Consider the following 23494-nt stretch of genomic DNA (forward strand, 5'->3'; position numbering starts at 1 on the left):
AGACAATTGACAGGCAGACTTCTTAACAATCAAGGTGTTCCAGGACCCACAGTATGTTGCAGGTGTGGGACTCCACATATCTCCTGACCTTTTTAATTTGAACAAAAAGTATAGATTTGTCTTTAGGTACAAGGATCCTTTAAATGAAACAGAGAATACTCTGGTGGCTCTGTGGGATAAGTACTTTTGATTTTTTGCCTTTTTGTTATCCCAGGTGAATTCTGTAAGGTGCACCGGCTTCTCATTTCGCAATGTATAGGCAGAGGTTCAAGCATATGGTCTCAAGCCTATATTCCACCCTTTCGCACTATACAAGTTTCTCGGGTTTGCAGGGCTACCACTTTTTTTTTTTTCCCCTCTCTCCAAGCTTTTTTACCAGATGAATACTGTTGCAGCCTCCTCTAAAACCAGCTTCATGTGTAAGGTCTGTCAGACAGAAGTTTACTTTTGTGAAGGATGTATGTTACGCCGCAAAAAAACACACATGCCTAGTAACTAATCTTGTTTGCTGCAATCAAATACATGTCGCCCTCGAGTGAGATGTAAAAACAATGAACAATAGGTGGATTGCGCTAACCTCTGAATAAATAGAATTGGTTAAAACACAAATTTATTACTAACGTGATATATATATTGTGAGGGATCCTTGGGAATACTCTTCCCAGCCCGTTGAGTGTTTTATTTGTGTTGTGTCCCAAATTAATCCACTTTAAAATATATAGATATAGATATAGATATAGATATATATATATGTATGTGTGTGAAATGTGTAAATATAGTTTAAGCAAATGATCCAATGCCCATATAAATCAAATATACTATGCTCCTGAACCACACAATAAAGTGCAAGTGCCAAATGTGAAACAAATATTGAACAAGTCCCAATGGATACAAAGTGCAAATGCTGATATGTGTAATATGATAAGTCAATCGACTTATTCCAACAAGTCCATAAATCAATAAAGTGCAGCTGCAAAAGAATCAAATCATGGATAGTCCAAGTGAGTGATCAGTTTGTTCCAATACTTTTGTTCCTTATCCGTGGTTTAAAGTGCATACATTTTCACAGTTTTCATGACTACACCACCACCTTATAAAATGGCCACTCACCAGATACAACTTTATATGCGACTTTGGTTCATTAATTTGAATAACCACTCCTGTTCAATGGATCAGACTGCAGCCTTTCCAAGCCGACAATGCAATATGGTTTTTCTTGCTCTATCAATACTCATAGAAAATGGATAGCCATCATAGTGTAGTATATCGCTACTCTTTTTATTTAAAATTATCAAAGATTAAAAGACTATTGCACTCACATTTATATGTGCCCCCTGAGCCGGCACCAAGCTAATTCCCAGCCGTGTATGCGGGGTGAGAGGCATTGGCGTGTATGTCCCTGTAATCTCCCCTGTCAGTGTGTGTTCCAGGCCTCACTATCGTTTGACAGGAAGTGACGTGGATTCTTTCCCAACAGCCTCTACGCATTTCGCAAACGTAATTGCGTCATCAGGAAGCTCAGCGATCGGTGGTGCGGCGTGTCAGTCTGACATACCGCTACACTGACGGAGGCTCTTTACCAAGTAATCAGGCGTGTCCAATCATGGCTAATCACAATGTCAACAGGAAGAGCTGTTGGTCGGCTTTTCCTTACTCTGCTCTACTGACAGGGGACGTCTGTGCTGATTATCAGTACAGCCCCCCCCCTCGGTTTCTGCCAGGACCACCAGGTATGCCACCCTAGACCACCAGCGATATGCCAATCTGTGCCCAGGAAGCTGGTAATCCGTGCACATCAGCAATGCCTGCCAGTGCCATCGGTGAGCACTAATACGTGGCACTGATGGGCATCATTAGAGCCCAGCAGTGCCACCCATAAGTACCCATCAGTGCAGGCTTTCAGTGCCCATCAGTGCTGCCTACCAGTGCCCATCAGAGCCGCCTTATTGTCCATCGGTGCAGGGGAAAATGTGCTTATTTACAAAAAAAATAAAACAAAAGAAAAAAAAATGTTTTCTCAATTTTCAGTCTTTTATTTGCTTAGCAAAAAATAAAAACCGCAGAGGTGTTCAAATGCCAGCAAAAAGCTCTATTTGTGGGAACAAAATGAGAAAAAAATAATTTTGGGTACATGACCGCGCACTTGTGGTCATTTAAACAGCGACAATACAGAAAGGTGAAAATTGGCTTTGGCAGGAAGGGGGTGTAAGTGCTTGGTACTGAAGTGGTTAAAGTATTATAATGCCTGATGCTTCCACCATGCATAGCTGTGCCCAACTTACCATAATAAAAAAAAATTGACAATGGTTATAGACTTCCCCTATTCGACTACTACTTCAAAATATATTTTTTTATAGCTGCTGGAGAGTTCCCCTCGCTTTAGAAAACCATTTTTTGGCTTGACAAATTTTAATGACTTTTGTGCTTTCAAATCTAGCATTTCTCAACAAACATCCTTGGGGATGCCCAGTTGACATTCAAATATAATTTTTGTTCTTGGAACATCTTTTGTAAGGTCCTAAATTGAGTCAGGGAAATGTCTTCAAGATGCTTCACTTTGGGGTTAACTGAACAATTTTGAACTATTATTCATATAAAAGTGCAACCCTCTGCATGCAGTCTGTACATGGTAGTGCAGTTTGATGCCTGTTGCATCTCTGTATTGGTGTGTGAAAGATTGTCTAAATTTACCTTTATGCCAAGTACAAATGTTTATGTGTATATGCCTTAGACCTGCATTGTGACTCGCATATGGCGTTTGAACTCTCAAATCGGACTGCAGTAATGGCAAAAAGCACCACGCGTGTTTTGGGTACCATTGATTTTTAACGGCACCTAAATGCAGCGCACCTTTGCTCTGACTGTCGCTCAGCAATCGTGGCAAACCAAATCACTTGAAGCTAGTCTCCGAAAAGAAGCTCTTTGTTACAACTAGCTTCATGTGATGCAGTTTGCTGTTTTGTTTTGTAACAACCGCTGTCGAAGTACACCACATTTAGACGCCATTAAAAATGAATGGCGTGTCGTGCGTTTTGCCATTATTGCAGAGCTCAGCTTAATGCATAGGATGCGTTAAGGTGAAAAACACAAAGCTTTACAACCCCTTTAAGAAAACCAGGTAAAAGCCTGTAGAGTACAATTTATTTAGTCCTTAACTACAGATCATAAAGTAAACGTAAGCTTTTGCGTGGCTTAGCCACAGGTTTACTTAAACATGGTCCCACAGTACGACTTGCTTGCCTTTTTGTTTCCTCCCATTTTGTTTGCAACCAGGAGGAAAGAAAAATAATTAATACTTCAGGCATTTTACATTGTTGGGGCCTGTGTTGGCAAGATTTTGTTCACTTAAAGCAGGTTTTGCTTTCCCTTTCAAGTCTTATGGGAATGTAAAACCCACTTGTAGAGCTGCACGATTCTGGCTAAAATGAAAATCACAATTTTTATTTATTTTTTGCTTAGAATAAAGATCACGATTCTCGCGGTGTAACATCTTTCACATTGTACAAAAAAATTGGGCTAACTTTGCTGTTTTTATTTTTTTCATTAAAGTGTATTTAAAAAAATATTGCGTTTGAAAAAACACTGCTGAAATACTGTATGGCATAAAAAATTGCAACAACCACTATTTTATTCTGTAGGGTCTCTGCTAAAAAAAATGTCAGGTTTGGTATTTAAATGGTTAAACTTCCTTCATCTACACGCAGAGTTTCCTTTGATAAAAGAACAAAGAGATACTTTGTTTCCACCTATTTGCGTGTTGTATTAAAAATTGTCGGGCTGCCTGGATTTTGTTTATCCAGCTGTGAGAACTCTCTTCACTTGTTGAGAGATCATGACATGCTGTTTTGAAGATCAGGAAGGGAAACATTGCGATTTTTGATTCTTCACGATTAATCGTGCAGCTCTAACTTGAAGCAGGTCAGGAGGAGGTCAAATGCTCCTGTCAATTATGAATTTTCCTAGAAGCATCTTAAACAGTCCCAAAGCTCTTTGGCACAGCCCCTTCCTTCCCTGCCCTTACCTAATTTAACAGTGCTGGTGATTGGACTAGCGCTGTCACCTCCTGGGTGGGGATGAAAATCCTCAGCCCCGTGTAAGCGCTTATTTGGCATGAGCTTGTTACTTACACGTGGCTTCCTCTTTAGCAATCCAAGCCGCTCAGAAGTGAAGAAAAGTTTTAACGTTAATCTTTGATTGTTCTGTATATGTGCGTGCGTGTGTGTGTCTTTATAATTTTTTTTTTTTCACTGTTGCATTTAGGTATTGATGTGGAAGCAGCAAGGAAAGAGGAAGAGAGGATAATGCTTCGAGATGCAAGACAGTGGCTAAACAGCGGACACGTTAACGATGTGCGACATGCAAAATCAGGAGGCACAGCTCTGCATGTAGCAGCTGCAAAGGGTTACACTGAAGTTTTAAAGTATGTTTACATATAAGTCCGTAATTGATATCTTTTGTAGTAGACACAGGAATGTAGTAATTGGACATGTTGGTTTAATTGCTAGCTTCAGCAAATTTGGACTACCAAACAAAAAAAAAGCCAGCCCCCATATTACCTTGCCTCTAGCAGTCCCGTTTTTTGCTAGTGTCCTAGGAGGACTTTTCCTTCTCTGCTCTATGAAGAAAAAGTAACAATTTTTTTCTAGCAACCCCCCCCCCCCCCAAATAAAGCACTATTTTTCCCCAAGTCATCTGTGGGCTACTATAGGTGTTTTTCCAATTCTTCTGTCCAGGGTTTCATGACTCCACCCCAGAGATAGGAAAGGCTTTAAAGCTCAACCCCCAAGAAAAGTAAAAAACCTTCTCTTGCATTAGGGCTGCCCCTGCATGGCACATGTTAAATGCTGGTTCAGCTGTATGGGAACAAGAAAGGTAATTTCACTTTCTCAGTCCATCTATCCCACAGGCTCCCTTTGCACTGCAAGACTGGTCCCTGCAGCCTCTTCTCCCCTGTGCTCCAGTGATTGGATTCCCTCTGATGTCATCAAGTTCAATGCAGAGTGCATAGCAGCCTTACATTGGACGTGGGGGACAGTCTTTTGCTTAAGCACAGAGGAGACCACCGGCTGGAGGGAAAGTGGAGGATTAAAGGGGTTGTAAAGGTTCACGTTTTTTCACTTTAATGCATCAAGGTCTCCAATTCATCAAAATTAATTTCAGTTTGAATGAAAATGGATACAATTGCCCACTAGCTCTCAAAGTAGAGAGAATGTAAAAAAATCACAATCTAAGATGGTTGTAAAATCCTTCAGCTTCCGCCCAAAATGTAGTTTCAATTTTGAGTAGACTTTCCATGTTTTATTATGGATGGTGCTTTGATTGCCTTGTGAGCTGTAAATGACTCTGGTCATCAACCTTAATATCTTAACACCAAAAAGTGCTATATCCAAAGTGTCAGTTGAGCACCTTTTACTTAGAGGAAGTAAACCCTGATGCGTTTTACTTCCTCTTTGTTTCCCTGCAAAGGTAAAGCATAATGGGCTACTATGCATTGCATAGTAGCCCATTATGTGACGCTTACCTAGAGGTGAAGCCCGCAATGTCCCCTGTCTGTTTACAACCACTTCAACTCGTGTGTGTGTGTCACTTTTGGTACAATATAGGGTTCAGTCTTAACATTTGAGGCACTGCACAAAAATAAGCAGATTTTATTTTTCCTTTTCTTGCAGACTTTTAATTCAAGCATGTTATGATATTAATATTAAAGATTATGATGGTTGGACGCCACTCCATGCAGCTGCCCACTGGGGCAAGGAAGAGGCTTGTAGGATCCTGGTAGAAAATCTTTGTGACATGGATACTGTCAATAAAGTGGTAAGTCTCATTTCTGCACCTCAATAGATTTTTATGTATAATACTGTAGACAAGTGCAGCATGTGTGATCTTGGATCATTTGGGAAGCGAAAGACTACATTGATTTTGATAGCAGTTTTAAAAATCTGTTAACTTGTTTATACTCTTTGCTTGTCAGATCCTGATGTGTGTGTGTGTCTGTGTGTATATAGCTGGAGTGTGGGAACAGAGGGGCACCGGACTGAGTGCAGTATAAATAATATATTTAATAAAAAAAGTAGTAACTCACTGGTTAAATTAGATTCGTTCAATATGTGGTAAAAAGCGCCAGTCCTGGAGTCTCATAAATGTCCTTTTTGGCGTCCTGTTTTCCCTTTGCAGCCTGGGGCACTGGTGTGATCTTGCAGGGATCCAGAGGAGGCTGGGAACCAGGAAACAAAAAGCAGCTGGTCATGACTTCACAGAAATGTGATTATTCACAGTGGCAAGGAATGGTAATGCAGAAGCTACAGCTTCATCAGACAATATGATTGGCTGGTAAACATAGCAGTCTAAAATTAAAGAGGAAATGGAAAAAGATCTGTTGGGCTGGCCATCCTGTCAAATGGATTTAAAGAGGTAGACGGTTGTAGAACGAAGTGAATGTAAATGAGTAAAAAGCTTACTGATAGTGGCTGATATGACGTTTGAAGAAATCGATCAAATAATAGATTAAATATGTAAATTTACAAATGTACCTCGGATTTAAAATTAATACATTTGTATGAATGAATAAAAAAAAATTAAGAAAATTATTAACACTTGGCAAACAATTTATAATAAATTATGAGTTAATACAATTAATGAAATGGAGGAAGGAAAGGACTCTATGCTGGATATAATATTAAGGGTAGATCTGTTATAAATTATATCATGACCAAAATACTTCTCAAAGGGATAAATCAAATAATGGATAATGATGGTGATAATTGGGTACACATGTCTGCACACATATAATCATACATGTACACAATATAACTGCTCATGCATATACATACCCACATACCTGCACATATGTGCAATTGTAAACATGTGCAGCAAATGCATTTATATCCGTCCCAATACTCTCTAGAGGGAACACAATATACAAAAAAGAGAATGTTGGGGAGTAAAAAAGGAGGGGTGGTACATTTTTGTGTTGCCCAATACGAGCTATTTAGTGGAGACCAGTGACTGGGCGACTCGGAGGCCATGACCAGGGGGAACACATCAGCACTTGTTAAATATCAGTGCTGATTTTGATATCCTCATTCATTCCTCTAGGGGCGACATGGTATCCAAAGTGAAAATCCAATACAAACTTTTAGATCTTTGGATGATTACTTATGCTATTCCAGAAAGTGGCGGGGACACCAGCATCGACAAATCTGCGATGTTCCCCAAATTTGGCTTGAAGGGCCCTGATTGTACGATCCACAAGGGCAAGCTAGACTGTAAACCACAAACATGAAAGAACAGTTATGGAAGGTGTTGAATGTGTAAGGCCACATACACACCATAGAATCTATCCGCAGATAAATCCCATCAAATGGGTTTCTGCGGATAGATCCTATGGTGTGTACACGCCAACGGATATTTATCCGCAGAGAAATCTCCCCTGGGATGGATTTCCAGCAGATGGATATTTGCTGACATGCACAACAAATGCATCTGCTGGAATCCATTCCAACGGATGGATCCGCTCGTCTGTACAGACTTACCGGATCCATCCGTCTAAAGGGATTCCCCGCACGCGTCGTAATGATTTGACGCATGCGTGGAATTCCTTATATGACAGCGTCGCGCCCGTCGCCGCGTCATAATAGCGGCGACGGCGCGACACGTCATCGGCAGAGGATTTCAGCGCGGATTTCAATGCGATGGTGTGTACACGCCATCGCATAGAAATCCTCTGAAATCCTCGAGAGGATTTATCCGCGGATACGGTCCGCTGGACCGTATCTGCGGATAAATCCTCTCGTGTGTATGGGGCCTGAGTCTTGCCCTTATGAGCAATGGATTTTTAACCATGTTGAATATGAGCACAAATCGGGCACAGGAATTTCTTGCACTGAAACATGCCCACCAGAGGAATCGGTGTTGAATGTTGTATACAGATTGGGCAGATTTTATTTTGCTAGGAGCGACCTTTCCTTTCTATATTCAGAGCCTATAGGCAAATTGTGGCACTGTAGGAATATTGTTTAAGTGTTGGTCTTGCTGTAATGTAGACCAGTGTTTTTTTTTTTTTTTGTTTTTTGTTTTTTTTTAAACTCCATTTTCCAGTGTTTTGTGATATTGTGTTGTGAATGTTGTTCCTACATTTTCTTGTGATCGCGGTTTTGATTTAGGATTGTCATTGGTATTGTAAACCATATGAGCCTGATCAATGAGGTCTGGGGGGTAGTCTTTTTTTCTCTATAAATTTCCATTTTGAGATGAGCACTTTGTACATTATAATCTTCTAGCCTAGTACAATTGTGCCGTAACCGCCAAAATTGGATTTTGGGGAAATTTTTGACCCATCTCGACTGGTGACAGCTGGTGAAATGTAAATAAAGTTTCCCGATGTGAGCTTGGTGTAACCTTTAACTAATATTAATGGACTCTTGATGACCGAGTCCAAAAAACAAAAGTGGTATTTCTGAGGTAAAACAACCAAAGGTGTTTGAGTTGCAGCGTAATAAAAATTTCTGTACGGTATGAAGAGGACCATCCTAGATAATATCGATGTAGCGCCAATAGAAGACCAGGTGTGCTTCGAAGGTTTTGTTCCCATAGGCCCATCGTGAGATTTGCGTAACTGGGGGCAAAATCTTCCCCCATAGCAGTCCCAGTCTTCTGAAGGTAATCATCCTCAAAATTTAAGTAATAATGTTCCAAACAGAATCTGGTCGCTGTCAAAATAACTGACTGTCTGGAATTGTCACTGTCAAAGGATAAAAAATGCAAAACCGCCTGTAGTTCAACCTCATGCGGGATTCGAGGTGTACAATGAACACACATCCAGAAGACTGGGACTGCTATGGGGCAAAAGTTACCCCTAGTTAAGCAAATCTTTTGATGGGCCTATGGGAGACCAGGTGCATATGGGAACAAAGCCAGTTCGCAGCACACCTTGTCTTCATATTATCATCATCTGGGATGGTCCTCTTAATACTGTACAGAAATTTCTGTAACTCCAACACCTTTGGTCTTTCTTTTTACCTTAATAAATGCCACCTCTTTGTTTTTTGCTCTTGGAACTCAGTCGTGGGAGTCCATGATTATCGCCAAGTTACACCAAGCCCACATCAGGAAAAAAAATTACATTTCACCAGCTGTCACAATCTGAGATGGGTCAAAAATGTCCTCAAAAGTACATTACCTGATACGACACAATTGTTCTAGGATAGAGGATTAAAATGCACAAAGTATTCATCTCAAATGGAAATTTATAGAGAGAGCCTACCCCCCAGACTTCATTGATCAGGCTCATATGGTTTACAATACCAATGACATTCCAAAATCAAAACTGCAATCACAAGAAAATGTAGGAACAAGATTGAAGACGCAATATCACAACAAACACTGGAAAATGAAGAGTTTTTAACACAAACTGGTCTATACTACAGCAATACCCATGCGTAAACACTATTTGCCTATAGGAAGGCTCTGAATAGCAAAATTAAATATACCCAATCTATATCCAATAACATTCAACTAACGCTCATTCCTCTGGGCATGTTTCAGTGTAAGAAATCCTTGCGCCTGACTAATGCTCATATTTAACATGGTCACAAATCCTTTGCTCATAAGGGCAAGCAAGACATACACAGTCAACACCTTCCATAACTGTTCTTCCATGTTTGTGGTTTACTGTCTAGCTTGCCCTTGTGGCATGCTATATGTGCGCCGTACAATCTGGACCGTTCGATACAGATTTGGTGAACATCGCAGATTTGTTGATGCTGGTCTCCCTAAACATAGTGTCTCCCGCCACTTTCTGGAATATCATAAACAATCATCCAAAGATCTAAAAGTTTGGATTCTTGAATCAATTCCAGATACATTTTCCCCCGGCAGAACGTAAGGCTGTGTCAGGAAACGTATTGGATTTTCACTTTGAATACCATGTCGCCTAGAGGAATGAACGATGAGATAGAAATTGGCACTGTTAAGTGCTGGTGTGATTTTTATTTTTCAACTTATTCATACAAACTTATTTTATATCCAAGGTATATTTTTATTTTATTTATTTAATCAATTGATCAATTTCTTCCAAAGTCGTAAAATTATCATCCACTATTAATCAGCAAGCTTTTTCCTCATATTTACATTCACTTCGGTCTACAACCGTCTACCTCTTTAAATCTGTCTGATTGACGGGCCGCCCAGCCCATCAGATCTGTTTCCATTTTCTCTTTTATTTAAGACGGCCAGGTTTGCCAGCCAATCAAGGTCTGATGAAGAAACTGGAGCGTCGAAATGCATTACCATTCCTTGCCACTGTGAATAATCACATTTCCTATTTCTGTGAAGTCACGACCAGCCACGTTACTATTAAACCAAGTTTCCACTGTATACTGCACTCTGGCACCCCTCTGTTCCCATTTCTACACAGAGCCCATTGCTTCACTCCAAGGGAGCTGCCTCCCGGATGCTAATCATACAAGATCTCAGATCATTTATGAACAATGTTTTAATCTGTGCTTACTCACACATTTTATGTACACCTATATTCCAGTTGCTATATAATTTTATGTTATCACCATATCTAGCACCGCTGTTCACCCCCTGTATTTACTATATAGCTGGGGTGCACGGAGTTTAAACCTTGGCACTATAAAACATTTAAAGAATCCAGCAGGTTTCTGCTGAAATATAAAGAAATTGCTTTAGCATGGACACCCACTCCCGGCAAGAGTGAATTATTCTCGGAGCTCGCTGGAGTGACATGGTAACCTTTTTGCTATATACTTCAGGAAGAAGAGAATGCAGAGCAGCGCATACTGTAAAACCATCACAATTGCTTAAAGTGGAGTTCCACCCATTCCCCCCCCCCCCCCCCCCCAAAAAAAAATCATAAAATAAACAATTGAGGAAAAAAAATGTTGTACTCGCCTGAAAGGGCAGTTGCTATGCGGAAGTAGCTCTTCTTCCACCCCGGAGGATCTTCAGGCTCGTCCTACGTCGCTGTGTCTTGTGAATGAGCCGCGCTGCCTTCTGGGAACTGTGTGTATCCCAGGAGGCAGCTGCCCATTCACAAAGCGCCGTGCAAGTCGCGCATGCGCAGTAGGAAACAGGCAATGAAGCTGTATGGCTTCACTACCTGTTTCCCTTACTCAGGATGGAGGCGCCAGAACCGAGGGATCGCCGTCGGGACACTAGGACAGGTAAGTGTCCTTATTAAAAGTCAGCAGCTACACTGTTAGTAGCTGCTGACTTTAAAAAAAAAAAAAAAATCGCGTGTGGAATCCCACTTTGATTTAAAAGTGTAAAAATAAACCTTTTTCAAATCTTAGCCAGTACCGCTTAAGGTGACAAACTCTAATTAAAAAAAAAAAATATGCAATTTAAGAAAGTACTTTATATTTTATTCATGGTTACACTTTATGTAGGCACCCAACCACCAACGCTCTCTTGCTTTCTACAGAGATGGATTAAGGACTATGGGATTTTTACTGTGCAGTCGTGCACACTGCTATATGCAATGAACTCACACGCTTCGAAATGGAAGTGAGGGGGGATGAGGCTCTAGAGGTTCAGGAGCTCACAGAAGACAGAAAATGCAAACAATTTATGAAAAATAGGGCCATTTAAGTAGTGGATGTTCATGGATAATTTTCGGAGAATTATATAATTTAGTGTCATGTTAAGGCAGAGATGTCACAGCCAAAATTGGTAAAAATTTGCCATATTTCTGCTTTTTAACAATGTTCTGCAGTATAGCTCCTTCAGTTTCCATGTGATTTTTATTTTTTTCCCATTTCTGTTAAAGGGTCAGACTGCACTTGATGTTGCTGATGAAGATATTTTAGGATACTTAGAAGAACTTCAGAAGAAGCAAAAATTGGTAATTTTTTTTACAACTTAATTTTTTTAGGCCTATAATCTATTAATTTTCAATACACAACTTTCATTTGTTGTGTTTACCAGTACAATCTATTGCTTAAATGTTTTTCTTATGTTGACTAGCTGCGAGAACGCGTTAATCTGGCCATTCTTGCTGTAAAAAGTCTGAAATTAAATGAATATATTTTTCTCTCGTTCATCTGATTGCCAAGGATAGAACCACTGTCTGGCAGTGCATTTGGAGTGTGCACTGTGCGTGCGTAGACAGGCACAGCCAGTGCCTGTAAGCCAAGTCCCCTGCTCACAGGTGTTGGACCGACTGCAGCAGGAGCCTATAGCTCCACTGCTGTTATTTTCTCCTGAAAGTGAGGAAAAGAAATGAGAGGTGCAGCCACGTAAGTGTTTAGGAATGGGGTAGGACAGATAGTGGGTCGGTTTTGTTGCCTTAATGCAGAAAATGCTTTAACCACTTCAGCCCCGTACCATATTGCTGGTCAATGACCGGGCCCTATTTTGCGATTCGGCACTGCGTCGCTTTAACTGACAATTGTGCGGTCGTGCGACGTGGCTCCCAAACAAAATTGGCATCCTTTTTTTTGCCCCCCACAAATCAAGCTTTTTTTTTTGGTGGTATTTGATCGCCTCTGCGGTTTCTATTTTTTGCGCTATAAACAAAAATAGAGCAACAATTTTGAAAGAAAAAAAATGAATATTTTTCTTTTTGCTGTAATAAATATCCCCTATATATATATATATATATATATATATATATATATATATATATATATATATATATATATATATATATATATATATATATATATATATATATATATATATATATATATATATATATATATATATGTCAGTTTAGGCCGATACGTATTCTTCTACATATTTATCTTAAAAAAAAATCGCAATAGGCGTTTGATTGGTTTGTGCAAAAGTTATAGCGTCTACAAAATAGGGGATAGTTTTATGGCATTTTTTTTTTTTTTTTTTTTACTAGTAATGGTGACGATCAGCGATTTTTGTCGGTACTGCGACCTTATGGCGGACACTTCGGACACTTTTGACACATTTTTTCAGTGCTATAAAAATGCATTGATTACTATAAAAATGCCACTGGCGGGCAAGGGGTTAACACTAGGGGGCGAGGAAGGGGTTAATGTTCCCTGTGTGTGTTATAACTGAAGGGGGGAGGGGACTGACTAGGGGAAATGACTGATCGCTGTTCATACATTGTATGAACAGATGATCCGTCATTTCTCCCCCTGACAGGACCGGGAGCTGTGTGTTTACACACACAGCTCCCGGTTCTTGCTCTGTAACAAACGATTGCGGGCGATCGCACGCGCGCCCCTATTGGCTGAAATGCGAGATGACGTAAAGCTATGTGATCTCACGCAGCCGAGCCGACCTGCCGCTGTATAACTGCGGCGGCTAGTGGTTATAGTATAATTAAAAACAAAACTTTTTTTCTCTTATCGTCCATGGACGGACACAGCTCCTTAAATCTTGACAAGTGGGTTATGTTCCCTGTTTACAGGAGAGGACTAGGCAGAAACATGTTAAATAGTTAAATACATGTTACATTAACAGAGTTGAACAGCCCCGCCCAGGGGGCGGTCCCTCCAGACATAACCCTCCTCACTGCAGCTTGCAGCCTCAGTTTCGTTCTGCCTAGCAAAGGAGAAGGACGTATGGCTCCCTTTGGGCCCAGCGCCCTGAGGAGAAATTTTATTTTATTTTACTTTACTTTTTCTTGAAGAATCTTCTTTCAACTGTTGGCTGAGAGACAGGCTGGATATTATAGATCCTTGTAGTCTACTCAGTCCGACCAGCAAGCGTGGGCACACCTTTGCAAAGAGGCTTGGTCTGCCATGCCATACCTCATGACTCCTGAGGTGGCCGGTGAGCTTTGCTCCGAGGTCCACATATGACTGGGCTGTGGTGTTGTCTCACTCACAGTGGACCGGGCCGACAGCTACCTCCATTTCGGTTGTAGTTCTGTCAGGAATGCGTCAGCGAGTCCTCGCTTGGACGGGTAAGTACAGTCCCTCCTGCTTCGGTGGGTTGGTACAGCTGGGCATTCCTGGGGTTCGGGGGTCCCTTCCCCTTACTTCCCTGCTCCTTTCCCTTGCTGCATTGCTAACATTGCCACTGTCAGGGGGGAGGGGGCCTTCCTGAGGGGACTGTTATCTGGCCTGTGCTTTTTCTTTTTTGTATTGGGCTTTCCTGTGAGGTAAAAAGCCCTGTGATGAGCACAGATGTTTATGATTATACTTCAGCAGACGCTGACTGATTGGTGACACCTGTAACGGTTTTGTTTTTTATGCTGTATCTGTGTCTTATCCTTAAATAAAACAGCCCTATGAGGCTTTTCCTGTTTAAACACAGGTCCCTGCAAAAGTTACCTCACGGTTCTTTTCCTCTCACAGACAGCACTGGGCAGTCTCCTCCTGAGGGAGTCCCCTGGTTACCCCTGGTCAGCGCAGCAAGTGGGTGAGAGGCCCTGAATAGGGCTCTAGGAGCTTTTGTCTATTTGTATGGACAGGTGTGCATATTATAATACACACTATATGTAAATATTGGAGTCAGTATCTGGGTCCTTCCCCACATGCTGGTGGTGGCAGCAGGTGTTAGCACCTGGGATTCCCACAGAGTTTTTATTGTTAGTCCTGGACACAGTTTGTGCCAGGGTGGGGGTGGACTGCGGGCGGGCGGTAAAAGAGTGCCCCCTTCCCCCGTTATCCCCTGGGGAATGCTCTGTTATGGAGCCATGGACTAGGTACCTAGTTAAAAAAAAAAAAAAAAAAAAAAGGCAGAATAAGGCATTTATGGGTGCGCTTTTTACTGCTGCAAGGGACTCTCCTAAGCTGCATAGTGCAGCTGGGTTTCCGCTGAGGGCTCGGTCTTTTTTGGATCACACAAATCAGACCGCTGTGTAGGTTTTTTCCTTCTGTGCCCTTCTTTGATAATTTCTGAGATGCGGAATGAGAAAAGCCACTGAGGGCTTTTGTAGTCCCTCACCGCCTGGCGGGAACCCCCGCTTGTATGGATCTGACTGATAGAAGATCCGAAGTACTGACCCGTTCCATGTTTACCATGCTGGGGTCTGGCTTGCGGCCTATTGTGGCCACTACACTGGGGTCTCAGTGGTCGCTGGCGCTATTTTTTGGGAGATTTTTCAATTACATTGAAAACTCCCATTGGCGCCCATTTTGTCGTAGCCACGCTATGGCGCAGCTTACATTGTGCTGGCCTTTTTCCTGTGGCCGCGTTCTGAACGCTCGGCGGCCATCTTGGAGTAGTCCTGACCCCTAGTGCTGTATACAACTCACAGAGTGAGCATTTTGCACCAGACAGTGGAGGAGCACCGACTCTCTCCTGAGGTTATTAGCCTAGCGGACCAGCTGGTCCAGGGCCTCATATAGGTCTGTGATGCTTCATTGAATGCTGCGCCCTTGTTATCCAGGGCGTCTGTTTCAGAATGGTTTTATGCACACGGTGGTGTAGTGCTTAACTCCATTACTTGGCAGCAAAAGAGTCATTGGTTCGAATCTGCACACTGACGCCAATCTGCACACTGACGCCAATCTGCCTGGAGCTTGCATTGTCGCTCCCTGTGTCTGTGTGGGTTTCCTCCGGGTACTCCGGTTTCCTCCAAAGACATGTGTGCATACACCTACATAATATACATACACACTATGTGTGTGTATTATTTAGGGGCAACCCTCCCAGGCCGTCAAAGGCCCAGCTGGGGGACTAATCTGTCCCTGGGTGCATAAGCCGATCACGCCGGCACCCAAATCCTGCCAATGTATATAGCCTTCCCTCCCTGTCTCTAGGTGGGAGGGGCGGCTTGCAGGTTCACAATTCAGTGAAACCTCCCTGCTCTCCGACTAGTGGGTCTGCGAGGTGGTCTCTTCGGAGTACTAGATAGGGTTTCCTCCTATCCACAGAACAAAGTTCTGTCCTTGTGTCTTCCCCTCCCGGCACGTCGGTCTGCCTTGGGCAGTGTGGAATTTGCTAAGCTGCAAGGTAATTTTACCTTTCCTGCAGGACGAGAGTTTTGGGGTTTTCTATGGGCCTCAGGCCCTAAATACCTTTGTGAACGTCGGGTAGTTCCGCATGGAATCCATTTGTTCGGTGGTAGCTGCGCTTCATCCGGGGGATGTCCTGACGTCCTCGGACATCAGGGACGCATACATGCATGTCCCGTTTTGCACATGTCAGTGTTTTTTTCTGTGCTTCGTGATGAGAGAAGGGTCTCTGTCAGCCTGTGGCCCTCCCTTTTGATCTGGCGCCAGCACCATGGGTTTTGAGCTAGGAGCTCGCACTTTGAATTTTGTTGGGACAGCGAGGCTTTGCCTCATTGGCTACTTTGACGACTTTCTTCTGAGAGCAGCTTCTGTCTCCGACCTAGTGGATGGGTTATTCCCATTCAGACCCTCCGAAGATTCGGGTGGATGTTAAACGTTTAGGCCAGAAAGTGTAGCTCAGTGGCAGCAAGCCTGCCCTACATGTGTGCGACCCAGGGTTCAAATTATGGGCATGCTAGGTTCCGACTCAGCGTTGGAGTATCTAGTGTTGATCCAGACTCCTCAGTGGCAAAGGTCCTTCTTCCCCTGGAGAAATTGCAGACTCTTCAGTCTGCGGAGAAGGTATTGGCATCACGCAATCGGTCTTCTCTCCGGGCGCCTGCTGGTTCAGGGTCTGTGGGTAGCCTCCTTCAAGGTGGTACTGTATGCCCAGTTCCACACCCTGGTTTTCCAGTGGAACTACTGTCCAGGTGGTAAAAATCTCTTGTCTCTGAAATCATTAGATTCCTGTGCGCCACCTAGTCAGAGTCTCTCTGAGTTGGTGACAGAGATTCCCGACTCTTCGGTCCGGGAAGTTGTTCCTTCCTTCCAGTGGTCGGTGTTTACGACGAATGCCAGCTCACGGGTTGTGAACCTGGAGGTTCACAAAACTGGGGGGTCCAGTCGGCCCTGAGTCGCTGGACTTGCGTGGACCTATGACCACACCTCCTTGAATGTGTCTGGTCTCGGTAGCTACCCAGGGTCGGGCCTGGCTAGTGCCTGGTGGAAGACCGCCTGGGAATACCAGGTGCTGTCTACTGTTCATTGTCCTACTATTTTAGGCGATCAGGCTATGCTTCTCCTTGTGGTCGACCAATCTGGTTTCAGCCGGACAACGCCACGGCCGTGGCTTCAGTCTACCATCAGGTATGCCCGGCAGGCAGACTACTGGAGTCGCCAGATGCTGGACCAGGGCGACTGGTCTTTGTGCTTGGGGTGTTTCGGCTCCCTTGCAGGAGGTGAGCCTCACATGGCATGGATCTCCTGGCAGCTTGTCTCCGCCGCAAGGGTGTCAGTTAGTGGCCAGGTCTAGTGATCTTGTACAGACGCGTCAGTCGCACTGGTGGCCCTGTGTTGTCTGTATCGGTGATTTTTTGCCATTCCTCCATGGTAGTTGCTTCCTCGGCCGCTCCACAGAGTGGATGCTGAGGAGATCCCGATGATTCTAATCGCTCCAGATTAATCTCGGCGTCCTTGGTACGCTGATATCGGGCGCCTGGTAGCGGAGGCACCCTGGCGATTGCCAGGGCAGGAGGTTCCTGTCTCAAGGTCCCATACTTCCTCCTGTTGTACAGTCACTGACTTGCTTAACATGGTTATTGGAAGCCAGACTTTAGGTGACCAGGGTCTGTCTGACTCGGTCATCTCAACAGGGCACCGTAGTCTTCTTCCGGAGGATCTACCGTCGCACCTCTCTTGGTGCGAAGGGATGGAGTGACGTCCACGGGCGTACTTTCAATGTCCAGGGTCCTGCTGTTTTTAAAGCTTGGATTGGATCTAAAAATTGCTTAAAGCACCGTTTGGGGGCAGATTTCAGCCTTGGCTGTGTTCTTTTAGTGGCCTTTTTGCGGCCCGTTCCCTGGTGGGTCCCCTTTTTTTGTGTGCAAGGGGTTTGTCATATACTTTCCCCTCTTGGCCCATCTCTTCCCCCATGAGTTTTGACTCTGGTGCTCTCGGTTCTTCAGGAACCTTCCTTTTGGAAACATCAGAGAGATTTTCTCTTGACACTATCTCAGAAGGTGGCCCCTTTAGTGGCCTTTACCTCTGTTAGAGGGGTTTCTGAGTTGGCGGTCTTGTCTTGCAAGCCGCCATGCTTGATCCCCCATAAGGATTAGGTGATGGTGCGCCCGCGACCTTCCCTTCTTCCGAAGGAGGTTTCGGCCTTTCATACTTTAGGCGTGGTACGCGCTTTGCGGGTATACCAGCCTACTACGGTTCCATTTCGGAGCTTCTGACTCTCTTTTGTGTCGGTGTCTGGTCCACAAAAGGGCCTGGCGGTCTCGTCGACCACCATTTCTCGGTGGATCGGGCAGGCCGTCATACAGGCCTATGCTCCTAAGGGCGGGCCCCCCTTTCCGGTCACGGCACTTTCGACCAGGGCAATTGGTGCTTCCTGGGTTTTTTTTTTTTTTCCCGACATCATGCGTCGGTCTCACAGGTGTGCGAGGCGGCGATTTGCTCGTCCGTTCACGCTTTTTCCAGAATTTACATGGTTGCTGTGAGTGCATCTTATGATGTTTTTTTCAGCCGCTAGTTTTTGCCGGCGGCTGTTTAAAGTTGCACCTCCTCCGTTGAGGAGCTCTGCTTGTTTTGGGGTGAAGTTAAAATTGTTTTTACTGATATATTTCCCACCCCTCGTTTTTTGACACTGCTTGGGGACGTCCCACTTGTCAAGATTTAAGGAGCTGTGTCCGTCCATGGACGATAAGAGAAAATAGGATTTTTTGTACTCACCGTAAAATCCTTTTCTCTGAAGTCCATGGACGGACACAGCTCCCACCCCTCCTTTTTAGGTTTGTACTGCTTGTTACGAACTGAGGCTGCAAGCTGCAGTGAGGAGGGTTATGTCTGGAGGGACCGCCCCCTGGGCGGGGCTGTTCAACTCTGTTAATGTAACATGTATTTAACTATTTAACATGTTTCTGCCTAGTCCTCTCCTGTAAACAGGGAACATAACCCACTTGTCAAGATTTAAGGAGCTGTGTCCGTCCATGGACTTCAGAGAAAAGGATTTTACGGTGAGTACAAAAAATCCTATTTTTTTTTTTTTGGATAAAGTGGAGAGGGATTAAAATCCCTGTACGTTTTTATTGCCGTCTATGCCCCCATTAGGGAGATTTACCATTATCATTGAAATTGTAAGGAAATGAACAAAAACACATTTTGGGTTGTTCGTAAAATTAATAGAGGGGGAGTCTTCCAATTGGGGCACTAGTTATGGTGACCAGGGGATCCCAAGGGATTCCCTTAATTTGCAGGTAATTCTTTACTTCCTGTTTGGCTATGGGACAGGAAGTGAAGTGAAATCTCTGCAATGAGACAGGGATGGCAAAAAAAGGCAGGGGTTATAAACCCTCCCTTTCTCTAGTTTTGCCTGTAGTTCTCGTGTAAGGTAAACATTTTAGACTTTTAGTACCACTTTAAACTGGCCATAGACAGAAGAAAGTAGGGCATAGACATGACTGCTGTGCTAGCCATCAGGCACTTGGTTTTGTATTTGGGAGATATTCACACTAAAGGTGCCTCTCACACTTACTAGGAGAATGAATTGAGAACAAATATGGAAAAAATTGACTTTGTAGGCACGTATATAAAGTATAGGATTTTTTTATATTTAACAAATGTGATATGTTAATAGACAACTGCATCTAAAAATAGAATACAAAAAACTGATCACGTGGTAAACTATATTGTCATCTCTTCCATCTGTAAGCAGTTGGTTTGGGACACCACTATCTGTAGGCACCTTTAGTCTCTGGCCCTATGACAACCTTATTTAGGGATTCGAAAAGATCGGCAGAGGTCAACATTAAATATGACCGTGTTGAGCATCGTTTTTGCTCAACGAGGCTGGCAAGCTTTTGCTGGCAGTATAATCGGAAGAAGCCCTTTGTTGCAAAAAAATTTCAGGTGATTTTTTTTATTTTGCTTTGGTCAACTACTGTTCTCTGCAGTTCTGAGATTACTTTGTGGGTCACAGGCTCTTAACGGAGGTATACAGTCATAAAATTTAGGCTCACTTTGGAGTAAACACTGTAGTGTCCAGTGGATAACATTGTTTTTCTGTTAAACTACTCATGTTACTAATTTCAATCCACTGCACAGATAGGACCTCAGCTGTCAGACAGCAGCTCCTGCTGGCTATAGCCAGGTGTCTGTTGGGGAAGGATTCAAGGACATTGAGCGCTAAATCCTTCACTGGATACATTTTCTAAACCAATTTTAGACTTAATTTAGCAGAGAGACTTTAAAGCTGCATTCACACTATAGCGTACTGAATCGCGGCGTTTTGTCCCGTGAATTGCGGCGGCAAATAGTGGCGTTTTGTACCGCGATTCGCGGCGACAAAACGCCGCGATTGTGAATGCAGCCTGTGACCCCCTCTATGGAGATGGTTCACATCTCCTAGCCGAAAGACGCCTGAAAAAAAGGTCCGGGACCTTTTTTCAGGCGGCCGGCGTTCGGCGTGGAGATGTGAACCATCTCCATAGAGGGCAATGCTAAAGCATCCCTCTGGCGTGTCGGGGCGGCAGCGGCGTTCACACTACAGGCGTATATACGCCTAGGTGTGAATGGGGCCTAAGGCTTCATGCACACAAAGCATTTTTACAGCTGCTTTTTGCAGCATCAGACTTTTTTTTTTTTTTTTTTTGCAGCTTAAAAACGCTGTAAGTGGCCTAAGCGTTTTCAGACTGTAAAAAAAACGAGGGCCAGAGCGTACTGAGGACAGGTGTTACAGCTGTAAAACTGTCTGACGCGGCTTATGTCAAAATCAACGGTTCCCTATGAGAGCACATTGATTTGAATAGAAGTCGAACCACAAGTCAAAACAATATGATCCGACCTGCGGTGCAGCTTGTGCGCTGAAGGTCTTGAAGGGGAACCCTCGCCAAAATGAAGAAAGGGGGAAAAAAATGGTGTGAAGCCGAACCCACCCCCCAAGAGTCTGGTATGGTTTTCAAGGGAAAAATTGGCATTGGGTTTCCCCCAAAATCTATACCAGACCCTTATCCTTTGCCACCCCCCATCTGGTTTATACCAGTCCACATGCCCCCCAACATTGGGGTGGGTGCTTTGGGGGGGCCCTGCGCCCCCCCACACCCCAAAGCACCTTGTCCCCATGTTGATGAAAACATGGGCCTCTTCCAGACAACCCTGGGCCGGTGGTTGTCAGGGTCTACGAGTGGTGGGCTTATTGGAATCTGGAATCCCCTTTAACAAGGAGGCCCACAGATCCCGGCCTCCCACCCTATGTGAATGAGTATGGGGTACATCGTACCCATTGACCCCAAAAAGTGTCAATCTGTACACAGGGTTTTTGACAGTAATTGATTTAACTTATTAAAGCAGCTTCAGCGTCTCTTCCGATTTTTCTTCTCCCTCTGGCGATGTCTTCATCCTCCCTTTTTTTTTCTTTTCTTTTCTTTTTTTTTTCTTCTCCCTTTGCTGATCTTTTCTTCCGCCTTTTCTCTCTCTGCTCTTATCCCTTTTCTGGTTCTCTCTCCACGGTCTTCTCCCTCTGTTCTTCCTCCAATGTGCTCCCAATGCTGTCTCCCACTGAAATACTGGGACCGCAGTGTGCCATTACTTATATAGCCATTTTTTTCATTTTGGTAAGGGATCCCTTTCAAGGTCCTCGGCGCACAAGCCGCACCGTAGGTCGGATCATCATGATCCGACTTGTGGTGCGACTTTTTTTTATAAATCGGTGGGCTCTCATAGGAACCATTGCTTTTGAATAGAGGCAGAGAAACACTGATAAAAGCTAGTGCGGTTAAATGTGCATTAACGCCAATGCAAAAAGCTACTAAAGGCACGTTTTTACAGTTGCTTTTTCCTCATGTTGGTAGTGCCTTTGAGGCTAGTTTTTTTTTTCTAACACCCTGTGTGCACGAGGTCTAAATATTGATGGGGGGGGGGGGGGAATATTTTCCTGGCAGTTTAATCATAAGTCAGCAGTGCACTTTTGTTCCCTAAAATGGGGGATTCAAGTGACTGAATATCCATAGTAGCCCAATGCCACACTTTAGGAGTAACTAGAGGGCCTCCTCTGCCTGCATAAGCAATAGTCCTTCAGCTTATATATATTTTTTGTTTAAAGTGGTTAAGGCTGAAGGTTTTTCACCTTCATGCATTCTATGCGTGAAGGTAAAAAAAAACACCTGTGTGCAGCAGCTCCTTCTAAAACTTGCCTGCAAGCTACTTGCTCTGAGGCACTCGGCGGGGGAAGGAGCACCGATGGGGAGACCCGAGAAGGCGGCTAGGGGCTGCTCTGTGCAAAACCACTGCACAGAGCAGGTAAGTATAACATGTTTGTTTTTAATTCTTGTCTTTTAATATCACTTTAAGTAAACAATACATTGACATATATATATATATATATATATATATATATATATATATATATATATATATATATATATATATATATATATATATATATATATATATATATATATATATATATATATTATAATGTATAGTTTGTGCTGTTGTCTGTTGTAGTAATTTATAATTAAAAATAAACTATAGTTGAGGTTTAACAAAACATTAATGTCTATTGTATTTGCCAACTGCCATGCTTATTTATGACTGTTTTCTTTTTTGTAGCTTTTGAGTGAAAAACAAGAGAAGTCACCATTAATTGAGTCGTCTACTACCGAAAACAATCAGCCATTGAAAACACTGAAGTATGTTTTACAATTTGTATTTATACGTTTTACATATGCCCATTGTATTGACCTGCAACAAATTGTTAGTCTTCAAACCAGAAAAGCAATCTCAGCATGTGGGGAGGAGGGGGAGAGATGAAAGCAGAGGACAGCTTCGGATTACTGAGGGACATACGTTGACAGTGGTCAGGGCTCAGCAGCCCTGATTTTTGTTATCAGCAAAGGGGGGGGGGGGGATACAGGAAGTGGCAGCATCAGCCAGGTTTTTTTTTTACAGTGTAGAGGGGGGCAGATTACACAGCACAAGCACTGTGCCGTTTAATCTGCTTTAAGGGACCAGGATCCCTTTATATATTTTTTTTTGGGGGGGGGGGGTGGTTTAACAAACACTTTAATGTGACCTATAAACTGCAACTCATTGCCGGATCTGTAGCACAGCAGGGGTCTGGTCTGATGCGTGCTGGTTCACCATTTCTGGTCCGGTTTCAGCCCAAATTTGGGGCTTAATTCGGACCTGAAACAGACCAAAAAAGCACACATTTTTGTTCAGCGCGCCACAACGGACCTGCTGCAGAGATATGTGAACCGCCTCCATAGAGAGCCAAGTCGCATTCTCCTGCTATGCTAATTGAATGCGAGGAAATTTGCATAGGTGTGAACCCTGCCTTAAGGCCAATTACTACTTTAAGTCTAGGTTCACACTGAGTGCAGGAATGAAATCATGCGAGTTAACTTGCCCGATTTTTCATTCCCCGCATGTGATTTCCGATTTTAGGGATGATTTCAGAGACATCTGTGCAGGAAATCGCACCCTGAAATCGCCAAAAGTAGTACAGAAACTTATTTTGGAAATCGGTGCGGTGCTATTTCTGC

The 23494-nt window shown here is 43.4% G+C and overlaps 1 protein-coding gene across 3 annotated transcripts in view; it reads left to right on the forward strand.

Moving 5' to 3' along the window:
- The window catches only part of PPP1R12A (protein phosphatase 1 regulatory subunit 12A), a 184489-nt gene that overhangs the window by 69431 nt on the left and 91564 nt on the right, over positions 1–23494 (forward strand). For all 3 annotated transcript variants that reach the window (XR_005747912.1, XR_005747913.1, XM_040343930.1), the window contains exons 4-7: positions 4261–4420; positions 5670–5814; positions 11792–11866; positions 22560–22639. Coding sequence is in view for 1 of the 3 variants with exons in the window: in XM_040343930.1 (XP_040199864.1) it covers positions 4261–4420; positions 5670–5814; positions 11792–11866; positions 22560–22639 (460 nt within the window). In the remaining 2 variants the exon portion in view is untranslated. The remainder of the gene's footprint in view (positions 1–4260; positions 4421–5669; positions 5815–11791; positions 11867–22559; positions 22640–23494) is intronic.

The sequence above is a fragment of the Rana temporaria genome, chromosome 3, assembly GCF_905171775.1.
Source record: "Rana temporaria chromosome 3, aRanTem1.1, whole genome shotgun sequence".
NCBI lineage: Eukaryota > Metazoa > Chordata > Amphibia > Anura > Ranidae > Rana > Rana temporaria.